This window comes from Bufo bufo, chromosome 2 (genome assembly GCF_905171765.1).
Source record: "Bufo bufo chromosome 2, aBufBuf1.1, whole genome shotgun sequence".
Taxonomy (NCBI): Eukaryota; Metazoa; Chordata; class Amphibia; order Anura; family Bufonidae; genus Bufo; species Bufo bufo.
The window spans coordinates 512,329,608-512,343,652 of NC_053390.1; the positions used below are offsets into that span (position 1 = coordinate 512,329,608).

The window sequence follows — 14,045 nt, forward strand, 5'->3', positions numbered from 1 at the left end:
TTGTTGTGTTGGACACTGTTCCTTTAAGTTGGTGTTTTCCCTTTCCCTGGTGCTGGAAGGGTTAATTCCCCTCCCAGTGTGTGTGTGACTCACTGGGTGTGTCTGACTGCTGGGTGTGGCTTCTTGGCCTATAAAGCCTCACTGTTAGCATATGTCTGTGAGTTGCTTCAGCCATGCTTAGCTGGAGCAGCCTCCTGTGTTTACCAACTGCCAGTGAGAGCCCCCCTTGTGGTTCATAAATATTATGTCACATTAAGTTTATGTTCATCTTTATGTGTGATGTCTATGTGATGGTCTGTTGGGATTTTCCTATGTTGTTTAGTGCAGCTTATGGATCTGGATTCCTGTTTGCACAGGGATCCAGTCAGCAAGGCTGTGGCAGGTAGGTGGAACTCGGATAGTTCACCTGCCATATCCGTAAGTCTGTTTGTGTTCCCCTTTTCCCTGCAGCTTGGCCAGTGAGACCCCTGTTCCTCCGTGTCCAGTAGGAACAGGCCGTCTTACCTTGACTCCTAGTCCAGGGACCGGTCGGAGGGTGAGTTAGGGATCCGAGGTTCCGGAGCATGGGTCCTCCTACCTTAAAGGTCGGCCCATGCAGCTAGGAGTTAGGGTCAGGTTAGGGACGCTTTAGGAGGTGACCTGCTCCCTAATCCTGTTGTCCTGGCCGAGCAGCCATAACATCACGTGGCATCGCACGGCTGAGGGTTTTCCCCATCCTCAGCCGTGACAAAGACACTGCCACTACCAGCTTTTGTTGTTCCAGCAGTGGTTGCAGGGAGTTTGTTTTCTGATGTTTCTCCCCTGACACATCAATGCCCATCCATTCCATGAAGCAGAAAATGTGACTCATCAAGAAGGTAACTGTCACGGCCATGGCTATGACCGTGACTCCTGAACCGCATGCGGTTGTCAGCGGTTTTCATTGGTGTTCAATCACAGGTGAGGGCTGTGGTATTGGCCTCACCTGTGGTTGCCGCTGGCAACAGTATGTATGTGGCAGCGTAGCAGGCTGAGCTGTGCCATGCAGCTCGCTACGCTGCGCATGCGGTTTTGTGTGTGATGTGTGGATATGTGCACTGTGTTTTATGTTATTGTGTGCACGTTCCCTTTAAGTGGTGTTTTCCCTTCCCTGGTGTTGGAAGGGTTAATCCCCTTCCTAGTGTGTGTGATCACTGGGTGTGTCCGACTGTGGGGTGTGGCTTCTTGGCCTATAAAGCCTCACTGCTTTTGCAGGCCTTGAGGTTGCTTCAGCCATGCTTAGCTGAGAGCAGCCTCATGTATTTATTACCTGCCAGTAAGAGCCACCCCTGTGGTCATACTGTCACGGCTGAGGATGGGGGAAATCCTCAGCCGTGTGCAGCCCGATGATGTTTAGGTTGCTTGGCCATGTAGACAGGATTAGGGAGCAGGTCACCTCCTAAGGCATCCCTAACCTGACCCTAGCTCCTAGTTACATGGGCCAACCTTGATGGTAGGAGGGCCCATGCTCCGGAACCTAAAAGTCCCTGCTGGCCCTCAAGATGACCCTCACCTAGGAGCTGAGTAAGACAAGCCCACTCCTCCTAGACACGGAGGAGCAGGAGTCTCAACGGCCAAGCTGCAGGAAAAGGGGAGACATAAACAGCTCTATGGATATGGCAGGTGAACTAGAGTTCCACCTACCTGCCACAGCCTTGCTGACTGGATCCCTGTGTTAGCAGGGTGCAGATCATAAACGCATCCCCACACAGGGACCCAGATCCATAGCTGCACAAAGGGAGACATATAAAACATCACACAGACATCACACATAACTGGAAATAACTTAAAGCGACATTATGGTTATGACATTAAGGTTTTGACATAAAGGTTTATGACCACAGGGGTGGCTCTTACTGGCAGGTAATAAATACATGAGGCTGCTCTCAGCTAAGCATGGCTGAAGCAACCTCAAGGCCTGCAAAAGCAGTGAGGCTTTATAGGCCAAGAAGCCACACCCCACAGTCGGACACACCCAGTGATCACACACACTAGGAAGGGGATTAACCCTTCCAACACCAGGGAAGGGAAAACACCACTTAAAGGGAACGTGCACACAATAACATAAAACACAGTGCACATATCCACACATCACACACAAAACCGCATGCGCAGCGTAGCGAGCTGCATGGCACAGCTCAGCCTGCTACGCTGCCACATACATACTGTTGCCAGCGGCAACCACAGGTGAGGCCAATACCACAGCCCTCACCTGTGATTGAACACCAATGAAAACCGCTGACAACCGCATGCGGTTCAGGAGTCACGGTCATAGCCATGGCCGTGACAGTAACCCTTTGTCAATCAGCGGAAGCGCAATTCAGATACTGCCGTGAAAATGTAAGCCTTTTTTCAGATTCAACTTTGTTAGCAAAGGTGCAGTGGCCACCTATCTGCTTCAGAGCCCCATATGCAGTAGGGTTGGCTAAACTGTTGTTTTAGACACACGTCCTGTAACCCCCTGGTTCATTTTGGCGGTGAGCTGCTTCACTGTAGTGTCGTTCCACCCTCAGACACTTTCATAGCCATTGTTCACCTCTCGCATTACTCCTCTCCCGTCGCTTATTCACAATGGTGCCATTAGTCCACTTTCACCACAGCATCATGTGAAAATACTGCCACCCTTGGCCTGATAGCCAATAATCCTCCCTTTTTGCAACTCTGATAAATTGCCCCTTTTACCCATGACAGCAATGACTTGTGTGCTGAGAGCCTATCTCACACCTTATAAACCCACCAGCCAGCTCACAACTCTTAACTTCCTGTATGAGCAATGCATTGCTGATGTCGAAAGTAGGAAGTAGTCATAATAATGTGACTCGACTGCGTACAGTATATAGTTCTGCAATACGTTATATGGAACATAAAATTTAAGAACAACTTGTTTAGCAGTTAGCCAGCAAATATAAGTAAAGACAGGTTGGATTTCTCATTACGCACATTAGATCTATAGCATTGGTGAAGAGGGGTGATGGTCAATTTTCTCATTGCAAATCAAGCTTGAAATTCTTTTTCTCCTTTCATTGCCAGAAAAATAAAATCTCTATACACCTGTTGCAATCTTGCAATTTTTTTTTTAAACATGAATGCAATGCAATTACAATTACAATGCGGGCAGGGTGAATTTCCCCATGAAAAATAAAAGTTATGTCCTGCTCTTTAGTGATCTCAGAACTAAACAATGCAAAATAAGTTTACATGTAAAACGTATGTGCGATTTGAGTTTTGCTTCACTTGCAAGTTTCACTACGGTAAGAACCAATGAATCAACACTAATGAATAAACCATAGCAGTATGAACTATTACATCTGCCAAAACATCTGGCCGTCTCCTGTCTGGACAATGGCTATGGACCAATTGATTGAGCATCTGCAAATCCACTTACAATGAAAATTGGAGCTATTCATTTAAGTAATGGTATTGAGGGATGTGAAACACAAAAGTGCATTAACGCTGATTATTCTTTTGCATGAAACAATTTGATAAAATCACCAGCAGCTATTGACAACCCTTCACCTAGATTTTTGGTTCTTACAACTACAGAAATACTTAACACATGATCTATATGTTCCCCATGTAGAGAACATATCAGCTAATTATAATCCTGGCTATATCTTTAGCATGCCTGCAGGGGCTGTCAGTATAGCAGTTACTATACACATCTGGCAGGTCATCCATCAAAATACAATGTGATATGATGCACATTTATATTACAGAATATATATAGTAGATGGATAAATCAGTGTGTAATGCAGAATACACAGAATGTAGAATCTATAAACCAGATCCTTAAAGGGAATCTGTCACAATGATTCTGAAGTATCTGTAGTAATACACAGGTAGTACTGCAGATAAGGAGTCCAGATAGGCATTTATTCTTTTCCTGCTGCTCCCCTTTCCCCTGCTGTCAGGACTCTTAAAGGGGTTGTCCGCTTTTTATTATTGATGGCCTATCCTCAGGATAGTTCATCAATATCAGATCGGTAGGGGTCCGACTCCCGAGCTGATCAGCTGTTAGAAAAGAAGGCCACGCTCATACATGTGTTGCCTTCACTGCTATGTTTACTGGCTCGCATCAGCAATTGCAGAGGTGAGCAGGTGAAATTACAAGTATGGCGTCCCCATTCACTTCCATGGGACAGCTCTGTAGCATTGACTTGAACAGGCAGAGCCGTCCCATAGAAGTGAATGGGGATGCTGATAAGACAGCGCCGTACATTGCACAGTGGCTTCTGCATGGTATTGCAGCTCAGCCCTATTCGCTTAAAGGGTTTCTCCGGGAATTAAGAAAATTAAAATACTTAAATATTAGTTTATCATAAATATATTCCCAAATACTTTTCATTAGTTATATTGGCTCACTTTGTCTAGGGAGCAATCAGGAGAAATAAAATGGTAGCCGTCCTATTAGTGCACACAAAACCTGTCCTAATCACACAGCAGGACAAGTTACTTCACAACACTAAGCTAAAGAGCTCCTCTGCTCTGCTTGTCAAGGAATATGATCCTGAATACAGTTTAATATGAACTTTAGCTGAATCTTTGTAGGAATGGAGTTCATGAGGTAACATGAAGTACAGAGAGGACAGGCAGGATAGACTGTGATAATGTGGGGCTGTGGTAATAGAGACTACATAAAAGTGCTGCTGCTCATTAGCCACATCCCCACCCTCCTCTCTGTACTTCATGTCTCCTCATGAACTCCATTCCCACAGAGATTCAGATGAAGATTTTATCAGCTGTATTCAGGATCATAATCCCTGACAAGCAGAGCAGAGAGAAGGATGAGGAAGCTCTTTACTTAAGTTCTGTGTGATCAGGACAGGTTTTGTGTGTACTAATAGGATGGCGGACATTTTATTTCTCCTAATGATTGCTTCTTTGACAAAACAAGCGATTATAACTAATGAAAGATATTTGGGAATATGTTTATAATAAAATAATATTTTAGTGTTTTCACTTTCTTAATTCCCAGAGAACCTCTTTAATTGGGACTAAGCAGAGCCTATGCCATGTTGGTTGGTCACGTGACTTAGGTACAATACCGGGCACAGCTGCTCTCCAATGGATGACACTGCGATTGGTAAGCTGCAAGAAGGCTGCATCGATCACCAAAACACAGTGGCCTCCTCAAACAGCTGATTGGCAGGGCTGCCAGGAGTCAGACCCTCAGTGATCAGATATTGATCTTGAGGACAGGTCATCAATAATAAACAATAACACTAATGAACTTCTTTAACAGACAGTCTTAGGAGCAATAAGAATAAGAGTAAGACCATGCACCTAATTTCTGAAAACGTTCCTTGTTGCCCTTAGCAACCAAACATGGGCTCAGTTTTCATTTCTTAACCTGCTCTGGAAAGCGGCAAGCTACATTTTGATTGGTTACTATAAGAAACAAGGTCAGTTCATCTAGACAGTTTGACAGATGAAGTAAATTTAAAGAGGACCTTTCACCGATTATTACACTATGAACTAAGTATACATACATGTAGAGCGGCGCCCGGGGATCTCACTGCACTTACTATTATCCCTGGTCGACGCTCCGTTCTCCTGCTATGCCCTCCGGTATCTCCGTTCACTAAGTTATGGTAGGCGGAGTCTGCCCTTGTTCTTCTGTAGCGCTGGCCAATCGCATTGCAGAGCTCACAGCCTGGGAGAAAATAACCTCCCAGGCTGTGAGCTCTGCGCTGCGATTGGCCAGCGCTAGAGCAGAACAAGGGCAGACTCCGCCTACTATAACTTAGTGAGCGGAGATACCGGAGGGCATAACGGGAGAACGGAGCGGCGCCCAGGGATAATAGTAAGTGCAGGGAGATCCCTGGGCGTCGCTCTCCATGTCTGTATAGTTAGTTCATAGTGTAATAATCGGTGAAAGGTCCTCTTTAATATATAGAATTAATATGCAGTATATACCATACCTAGAGATGGGCAGATCAATTCTAAACTCATTTAAAAAAAATCAGATGCAGTGCAATGTGTTTTTAGACTTTTACCATCGGCTACCATCAGTTTGCCTATAGCCATATATGATGCTATCATTTTGACATTACTAATGCTGTCTTGGCGCCAAAGGGCTTGAAAGGGGTTGGATACAGTCCTAGGAGACCTCAGAGTCATGCATGAATTTTTAAGGCAATTGGTGCACTTTCAATTTGGGTCAAATTTAATCAAACCCCAATTGAATCTGATGACCAATTTGTGGGAATTGGACCCAAAACAAATTTTAAGAAATTCATTAGTCTCACCATAACAATATTTAGCATCAACAATATAATAAACTCATGACCATAGTATGGCATTTGGAAATTGAGTCACCTATTTCAATTCTGTTAGGAACATACAGTTAATAAAAATGAGAACTTTGGAACCATCACTTAGGAATACGCTTAGGACTGTGATTTTCTTCCAGTCACTTCCAGTACTGCTGTCCTGAATTTATTTATGCTGTTCAATAATATGGCTGCTCTAGAATATTTACTAGAGGTTCAGGGCACTCTTGTTTATTCTATTTTGAATATAGCATCGGTCGGTCAATCACATCACATGACTCTGCTGAATATGGCCAGTCAGAGCACTAACAATAGCTCCCATTTTTGGACTCATCTACACACAAGATGGAGGAGTCCAGGAGAAATTTGGCTTCATATTATATGTAATGTATCAAATATTTTTGGTGGAGGTCAGTGACCTCCAAACTCGAATTTAGGCAATGTGGTACTTAAAGTACCACATTGCCTAAATTCGAGTTTGGAGGTCACTGACCTCCACCAAAAATACTTGATACATTACATATAATATGAAGCCACACGGAGCTTGTGGGAAGGATCTTGTGTTCAAGCAAAGCCCCTGACAGCACTTTTTGCTGCAACATCTTTTTTTTAGTCAATTCTTGTAATCAAGGATATAGTGGTAGTTTATAGAATGACCTCATAGGGGCTTGGGACCTCAACCATCTCAGGAGTCTTCCCAAGTGTGGTTGTGGTGTGATACGTGACATAGCCACCTTCCTAGAAAAGTGCATTCTCAGATCCTTGAGGGGGCAAACTCTGTTTTCTTAGATCATGCCTCTGGCTGATGAAAAGCAGACCATCCAAATTTGCCTAGGGGTGGCTGCAGGTGGACCTTAGATGGAAGTCCCCAATCATAGCCCATTATAGTAACAACAGTTAACAGAAAGTTTGTCAGTCTAAATATACTGTAGCAATTTCAAGCTGCAATAATGGCAGTTCTTTTTTGTTAAAGCACCATCATGCCAGGCTACATATTGTAGTAGCATGCACAATGTGTAGAGATGGGGATGCATCACATCATTCTTACTTTTTTATCTGGGTCTGTCTTTGCTGAAGTGGGGTTGAACTGAAGAATGCTTTTCTCTTCATAAACCCTCAGGGAGCTTTGTACTGAGCTTTCACCTAGTAGCTGACTGTAGGGCCAAACACTAACCTCTCCTTCACAGAGAGAATGTTATCCCTACTTCACTGTGTGCGCTGCGTCCAAAGCTAACCTGCAGTGAAGATTCTGAAGAAACAATCCTGATAAGGGACAGCTTGTGTAAGTTGCTTCAGTAGACATACATTATTAATATGTTTACAGGTAAACAAAAATCAAATCAGTATCTACAAACTTCAAATGCTGAACTCTGATATACAGACTGAAGCAAAATATCTAAAACATATTTTCTACAATGTACTATTAATTCTTACAATTATATGATTATGTATACAGTCTGATGGTAGCCTTTATTATTTTACTGCACTGCCCCTGAGTTTTTGTAAATGAAGGACCCTAATCTTAAAATGATAAAATAAATGAATGAAAGGACTATTCCATGGCTTAAGGACACGGTGCAATGTATTTTGTTTGCTATATATATATACCAAATTTTTTGCTTTATAAGACACATCTGATAATAACATGCAGCTAGGTTTTAGAGGAGGAAAATAAGAAAAAATAAATTTTTCTCATCAATCCTTGGATCAGACTCCCCATATCCGACCTCAGATCAGACCCCCATATCAGACCTCAAATCAGACCCCCACATCAAACTTCCATATGACATCCTCAGATAAGACCCCCATATCAGACCTCAGATCAGGCCCCCATATCAGATCCTCAGATCAGACCCGCATATCAGACCTCAGTTCTGACACCCATATCAGACCTCAAATCTAAAGGCCATATCAGACCTCAGATCTGACCCCCATACAGGTGAAACTCGAAAAATTAGAATATCATGCAAAAGTCCATTTATTTCAGTAATGCAAATTAAAAAGGAATTGCATTAATGCAGCTTAAAATTAGAATTTTGTGAAAAGGTTCAATATTCTAGGCTCAAAGTGTCACACTCTCTAGTCAGCTAATTCATCCATATCCCCTGAGCAAAGGGTACCTCAAAATTGTGACTTTGGGGTTTCATAAGCGGTAAGCCATAATCATCCAAATTATAACAAATAAAGGCTTGAAATATCTAGCTTTGCATGTGATGAGTCTATCTCATATGTTTCACCTTTTAAGTTGGATTACTGAAATAAATGAACTTTGCACGATATTCTAATTTTTCGAGTTTCACTTGTATTAAACTTCAGATCTGACTGCCATATTAAACTTCAGATCAGTCCACCATCTGACCCACATGTCAGACCCCCGTATCAGACCTCAGATCAGACCCGCATCAGAGCTAAAATAAATTAACTTAACTTTCCTGCTCCTCCTCTATTCTGCAGGTCCGGTGTTTTCTGATACAGTCATGCTCCCAGGTCTTCTCCAGGTCCGCACTGCACTGTGACCTGACCGAGTGCAGACACTTTTGATTCAAGTCAAATTAATTTAGACCTGAATGGAATGATGGACTGATTTGGCCAAATCAAATCAAATTTCAAGAAATTAGCTTATCACTATTTATAGGTATGAATTTGCTGTCCTGGATTTGCAGCAAATCAGCAGTATTTTACAGAATTAACCCTTTGCAATTCGGATTCCAAAATTAAATTCTGCAACAAAACTGGCAACAGATTTCTGCTTTCTTGGAATTCTGCTACATGTGGCCACACCCTAGGCTGAATTTACCCATACAGTGGGAGATTTATCAAGATTGGTGAAAAGGAAAACTGGCTTGAGTTGCCCATAGTAACCAATCAGATTTCAACTTTCATTTTTTTCAGAGCTCCTTTGGAAAATTAAAGGATCAATCTGATTGGTTGCTATAGGCCTTTGCACCAGTTTTGATAAATCTCCCCTACAGTTTTTGACGCAAAGTTGGGAGTTGATCGCAGCAAAATAAATAAAAAGTAGAAAGAAAGGACAAACTACACCTACTTTTTCGATCGATTTCTGTGTTTGGCTGAAAAAATGCAACAAAAAATGAATGTCTGAATGCAGCCTAACAGTGGCATGACAGCTCCAGCTTTAGGTCCAGGTTCCATAGATACAATATTGGTTGAAGTGCATGTTTTTTTTATTTTTGTGAACAGCCCTGGTACAAATAACCAGGATAAAGAGAACCGTGTAGAGAAAAAAATTATGTTGCTCCCCAGTTTGTATAGCCAATCCATATCTCACAATTACTGCTAGACTAAGTCCTCATTCACATGTCAGTGTTTGGTCAGTGATTTCCATCAGGGATTTTAAGCCAAAACCAGGTGTGGCTCTAAACACAGAACAGGAGCAGATCTTTCCCTTATACCTTATGTCTGTGTGTAGGCTTCGCGCTTGGTTTTGGCTCGCAATCATTGATGCAAATCACTGATCAAAACACTGACGTGTGAATGAGGCATAACACACCAGTGAGAGATTTCGCGACAAGCTTAGGGCTCATGCACAGGGCCGCGCCGCGTTTTGCGGTAAGCAAATTACGGATCTGAAAAACACGGATGCTGCCCGTGTGCGTTCCGCAAATAATAGAAATACCTATTCTTGTCCACAAAATGAATAGGACATGTTCTATTTTTTTTTTTGTGGGGCCACGCAACAGAGCAACGGATGCGATCAGCACACAGAGTGCTGTCTGCATCTTTTGTGGCCCCATTGAAGAGCATGCGGCTTGGATGCGGACCAGAACATTTGTGTGAATGAGCCCTTAGAATGAGATATTCTGTGCTCACCCTTTAATTTCTTCACAATAGCAGTAGGAATACAAGGGGCCTATATAAAATTCTTGCACAGGACCCCCAATCGACAGAGTAACTATAATATCAACATTTAATTACTGTTATTAATTATAGTATTACACTTACCTTTTTGATAACTTCATCTTTTGTCCAAAAAGTACTCCTTTTTACATTACCATTATTATCGGGATCAAGCATGAGAAATCTGCTCCAGCATCTTTGTACCTCTGGGATGGACACTGCAAAAAAAGACTAAGTCATGAATCTTCACCTGTGCCACATGTACCCTTTTCCTTTAATGTCAGCCAAAGTTTAACTTGGTTGCTCTGTATATTAGATACTCCTATGTCAAATGACTGCATTTTACTCATTTCGGGCTAAAAATCATTTCTCCAATTGCTCTTTATTAAAAACATTGAGCTGTTCTGTGTGATTGGTACTTTCACTTTCGCCAGTCATCTAATAACCCTTATCTCTAAATTATTAAAAGGTCATAAACAATTACATCAGTAATATACGAATTTAGCTATAATGAGTGTTTAGAAGGTCAGAGATTAGAGATATGGAGCCGTCAGCTGTGCTGCCTGATGGAACAAAGAGACAATTCAAAGCCTGCAACTTGAGAATCTCAAGGCTGCACATAGAAAAGGGCTAAAAAAAAATGTAAAAAAACAATTGACAAATAATCCAAAATTACCCCCAAAGGTGTCCATAGCCTTTAAATATATGGATATCTTTTTTAGAGACATGCATATTCCAGCATGTTGAATTCCCTTTTGTCAAAAGAACTTCATAAATGTGTGCCACATTTCACTAAGTGCTGAATGCAGTAATATTGATACATGAAGAGTGTAACAGCGGCTGCTGTGCACAGCTGTTCTCCTGCTTACCGCCGCGGTCCTGGGCGTCATGTTCAGCGGTGATCTGCTGCCTGTGGTTCCCCATTCACTGCTGCAGTCCTGGGCTCTGTCCTTGCAGGTACTGTTTGTTCTGGGATCTGCTCCACAGTTTCCTTTCAGCCCTGGCCAAAGCATGCTTGCTGCTTCTTCCCTGCAGCACTCCTTAAAGGGTTTCTATCACTTCATATGACATAATTAGCTGGCAGACACTAGCGATCTGCTAGTGTCTGCTCTGGCCAACCATCCTACTATAATCACTTGTGGGGCAGCGGTTTTGCTAAAAAACTAACTTTTATAAATATGCTAATGAGCCTCTAGGTGCTATGTGGGCGTCATTAGCACCTAGAGGCTCCGTCTACCTTCATACACAGCGGCCGCCCAGCACGTCCCTCCAGCCCGCCCATGTCCTCCTCCGTGTGATGCAGCGGCCGAATTCTCGCGCATGCGCCGTGCGCGGCTGTATTCGGCGCATTAGAGATGTCTGAGCTCGGAGCGGTCAGACATTCAATGCGCATGCGCGGCTGTATTCGGCGCATGCGCATTGAATGTCTGACCGCTCCGAGCTCAGACATCTCTAATGCGCCGAATACAGCCGCGCACGGCGCATGCGCGAGAATTCGGCCGCTGCGTCACACGGAGGAGGACATGGGCGGGCTGGAGGGACGTGCTGGGCGGCCGCTGTGTATGAAGGTAGACGGAGCCTCTAGGTGCTAATGACGCCCACATAGCACCTAGAGGCTCATTAGCATATTTATAAAAGTTAGTTTTTTAGCAAAACCGCTGCCCCACAAGTGATTATAGTAGGATGGTTGGCCAGAGCAGACACTAGCAGATCGCTAGTGTCTGCCAGCTAATTATGTCATATGAAGTGATAGAAACCCTTTAAGGGCCGGCATGTGTCACTTCTTGTGCTTTATGGGTTAGATCATGTGACCTCGCTGACCAATCCTAGCCCTCCTGCATGTATATAAGTGGCTCACCCCCCTTCCCAGATGTGTCAAGGTCCTTGTGTCCTGCAAGGGTTGCTGATTTTTCTGCTTGTGTTTCTGTGTACCAGATCCATGCTTGTGTTCCTGGACTCCGCTACCTGTTTTATCCCTGCCTGCTTGCCTTGACTTTCCTGTTGCCAACCTGTACCTGTGGGGCCTGCCCTGACCTATTGCTTGTTTGACTTCGCCTCTGCCTCATCCTCATCCTTCAGTCCTGCTCTGTTGCTCCTCGTTATGACTTGGCCTGCTGACTACATCTGTACCTCTGGTACCTTGCTCAGGTACCTCCTGGTCCGCCTGGACCAGCTGCCTCATGTGCCAAACCACCTCAAGAGGTAGCGACCTGGTGTTCCTCTCTGGAAAGCCTATCCCCACCATCAGGGGTACTGTGAAGAATGAGGGGTTCACTTAGACAACACCCTTAGAGGAGGTAGGACTCTTGGCACGGTGGGTTCACACCCGCTGGTAAGTGACACAGAGAGAATAGCTTCTTGCAGTTGCAGTAAATGACATATATGTACTGCCACACTCTGACCAGTCTGTTCTGCCTTGTTACAGAGAGGGTCTATAACAGGCATGGCCAACCTGCGGCTCTCCAGCTGTTGTAAAACTACAACTCCCACCATGCCCTGCTGTAGGCTGCTAGCTGTATGCAGTCTGGGCATGCTGGGAGTTGTAGTTTTGCAACAGCTGGAGAGCCTCAGGTTGGCCATCCCTGGTCTATAAGATTAAGAACTAGGGACCATGAAAGGCAGGGAATCAAGTAAAATTCACTGTCATATTCCTGGAACCACACCATACCATGACACAATCCTTGTGTCTTTGTGTATGGTCTGCTGAAATGGACTTTCTGACAAAGATCTGAAGCTGATATGGAGGGATGAACATAGTTGGCCACAATACTTAAAGGTGTTTGTTGCGACATGAAATATTGTACCTTTTCCTTATTATTTGTCTGCCTCATTGAGCTGGTCGAGCATGCTCAATTTAAATCTTCACCTGCGACCAGCCATATGGTCTGTTAGAAGCCATGGCAGCTAAAGGGAGTGAGCTGCAGCAGAAAGGACTTTACCCTGAGCGGCCAGGCTGAAGATAATCTACTAGAGGAACTGGAACAGTAAATATGGAGATCACTGGACCCATGTGCAGTACAGGGCTGGTTCTAGCTTTGTTAGAAACATAGAAACATAGAATGTGTCGGCAGATAAGAACCATTTGGCCCATCTAGTCTGCCCAATATACTGAATACTATGGATAGCCCCCGGCCCTATCTTATATGAAGGATGGCCTTATGCCTATCCCATGCATGCTTAAACCCCTTCACTGTATTTGCAGCTACCACTTCTGCAGGAAGGCTATTCCATGCATCCACTACTCTCTCAGTAAAGTAATACTTCCTTATATTACTTTTAAACCTTTGCCCCTCTAATTTAAAACTGTGTCCTCTTGTGGTAGTTTTTCTTCTTTTAAATATGCTCTCTTCCTTTACTGAGTTGATTCCCTTTATGTATTTAAAAGTTTCTATCATATCCCCTCTGTCTCTTCTTTCTTCCAAGCTATACATATTAAGGTCCTTTAACCTTTCCTGGTAAGTTTTATCCTGCAATCCGTGTACTAGTTTAGTAGCTCTTCTCTGAACTCTCTCTAGAGTATCTATATCCTTCTGGAGATATGGCCTCCAGTACTGCGCACAATACTCCAAGTGAGGTCTCACCAGTGTTCTGTACAGCGGCATAAGCACTTCACTCTTTCTACTGCTTATACCTCTCCCTATACATCCAAGCATTCTGCTGGCATTTCGTGCTGCTCTATTACATTGTCTTCCCACCTTTAAGTCTTCTGAAATAATTACTCCTAAATCCCTTTCCTCAGATACTGAGGTCAGGACTGTGTCAAATATTCTATATTCTGCCCTTGGGTTTTTACGCCCCAGGTGCATTATCTTGCACTTATCCACATTAAATTTCAGTTGCCAGAGTTCTGACCATTCTTCTAGTTTTCCTAAATCCTTTTCCATTTGGCGTTTCCCT

The 14,045-nt window shown here is 43.6% G+C and overlaps 1 protein-coding gene across 2 annotated transcripts in view; it reads right to left on the reverse strand.

Moving 5' to 3' along the window:
* The window catches only part of LOC120991649, a 314,874-nt gene that overhangs the window by 167,399 nt on the left and 133,430 nt on the right, over window positions 1–14,045 (reverse strand). For both annotated transcript variants that reach the window (XM_040420444.1, XM_040420445.1), the window contains one exon: window positions 10,254–10,366. In XM_040420444.1, the coding sequence (XP_040276378.1) occupies window positions 10,254–10,366 (113 nt within the window). The remainder of the gene's footprint in view (window positions 1–10,253; window positions 10,367–14,045) is intronic.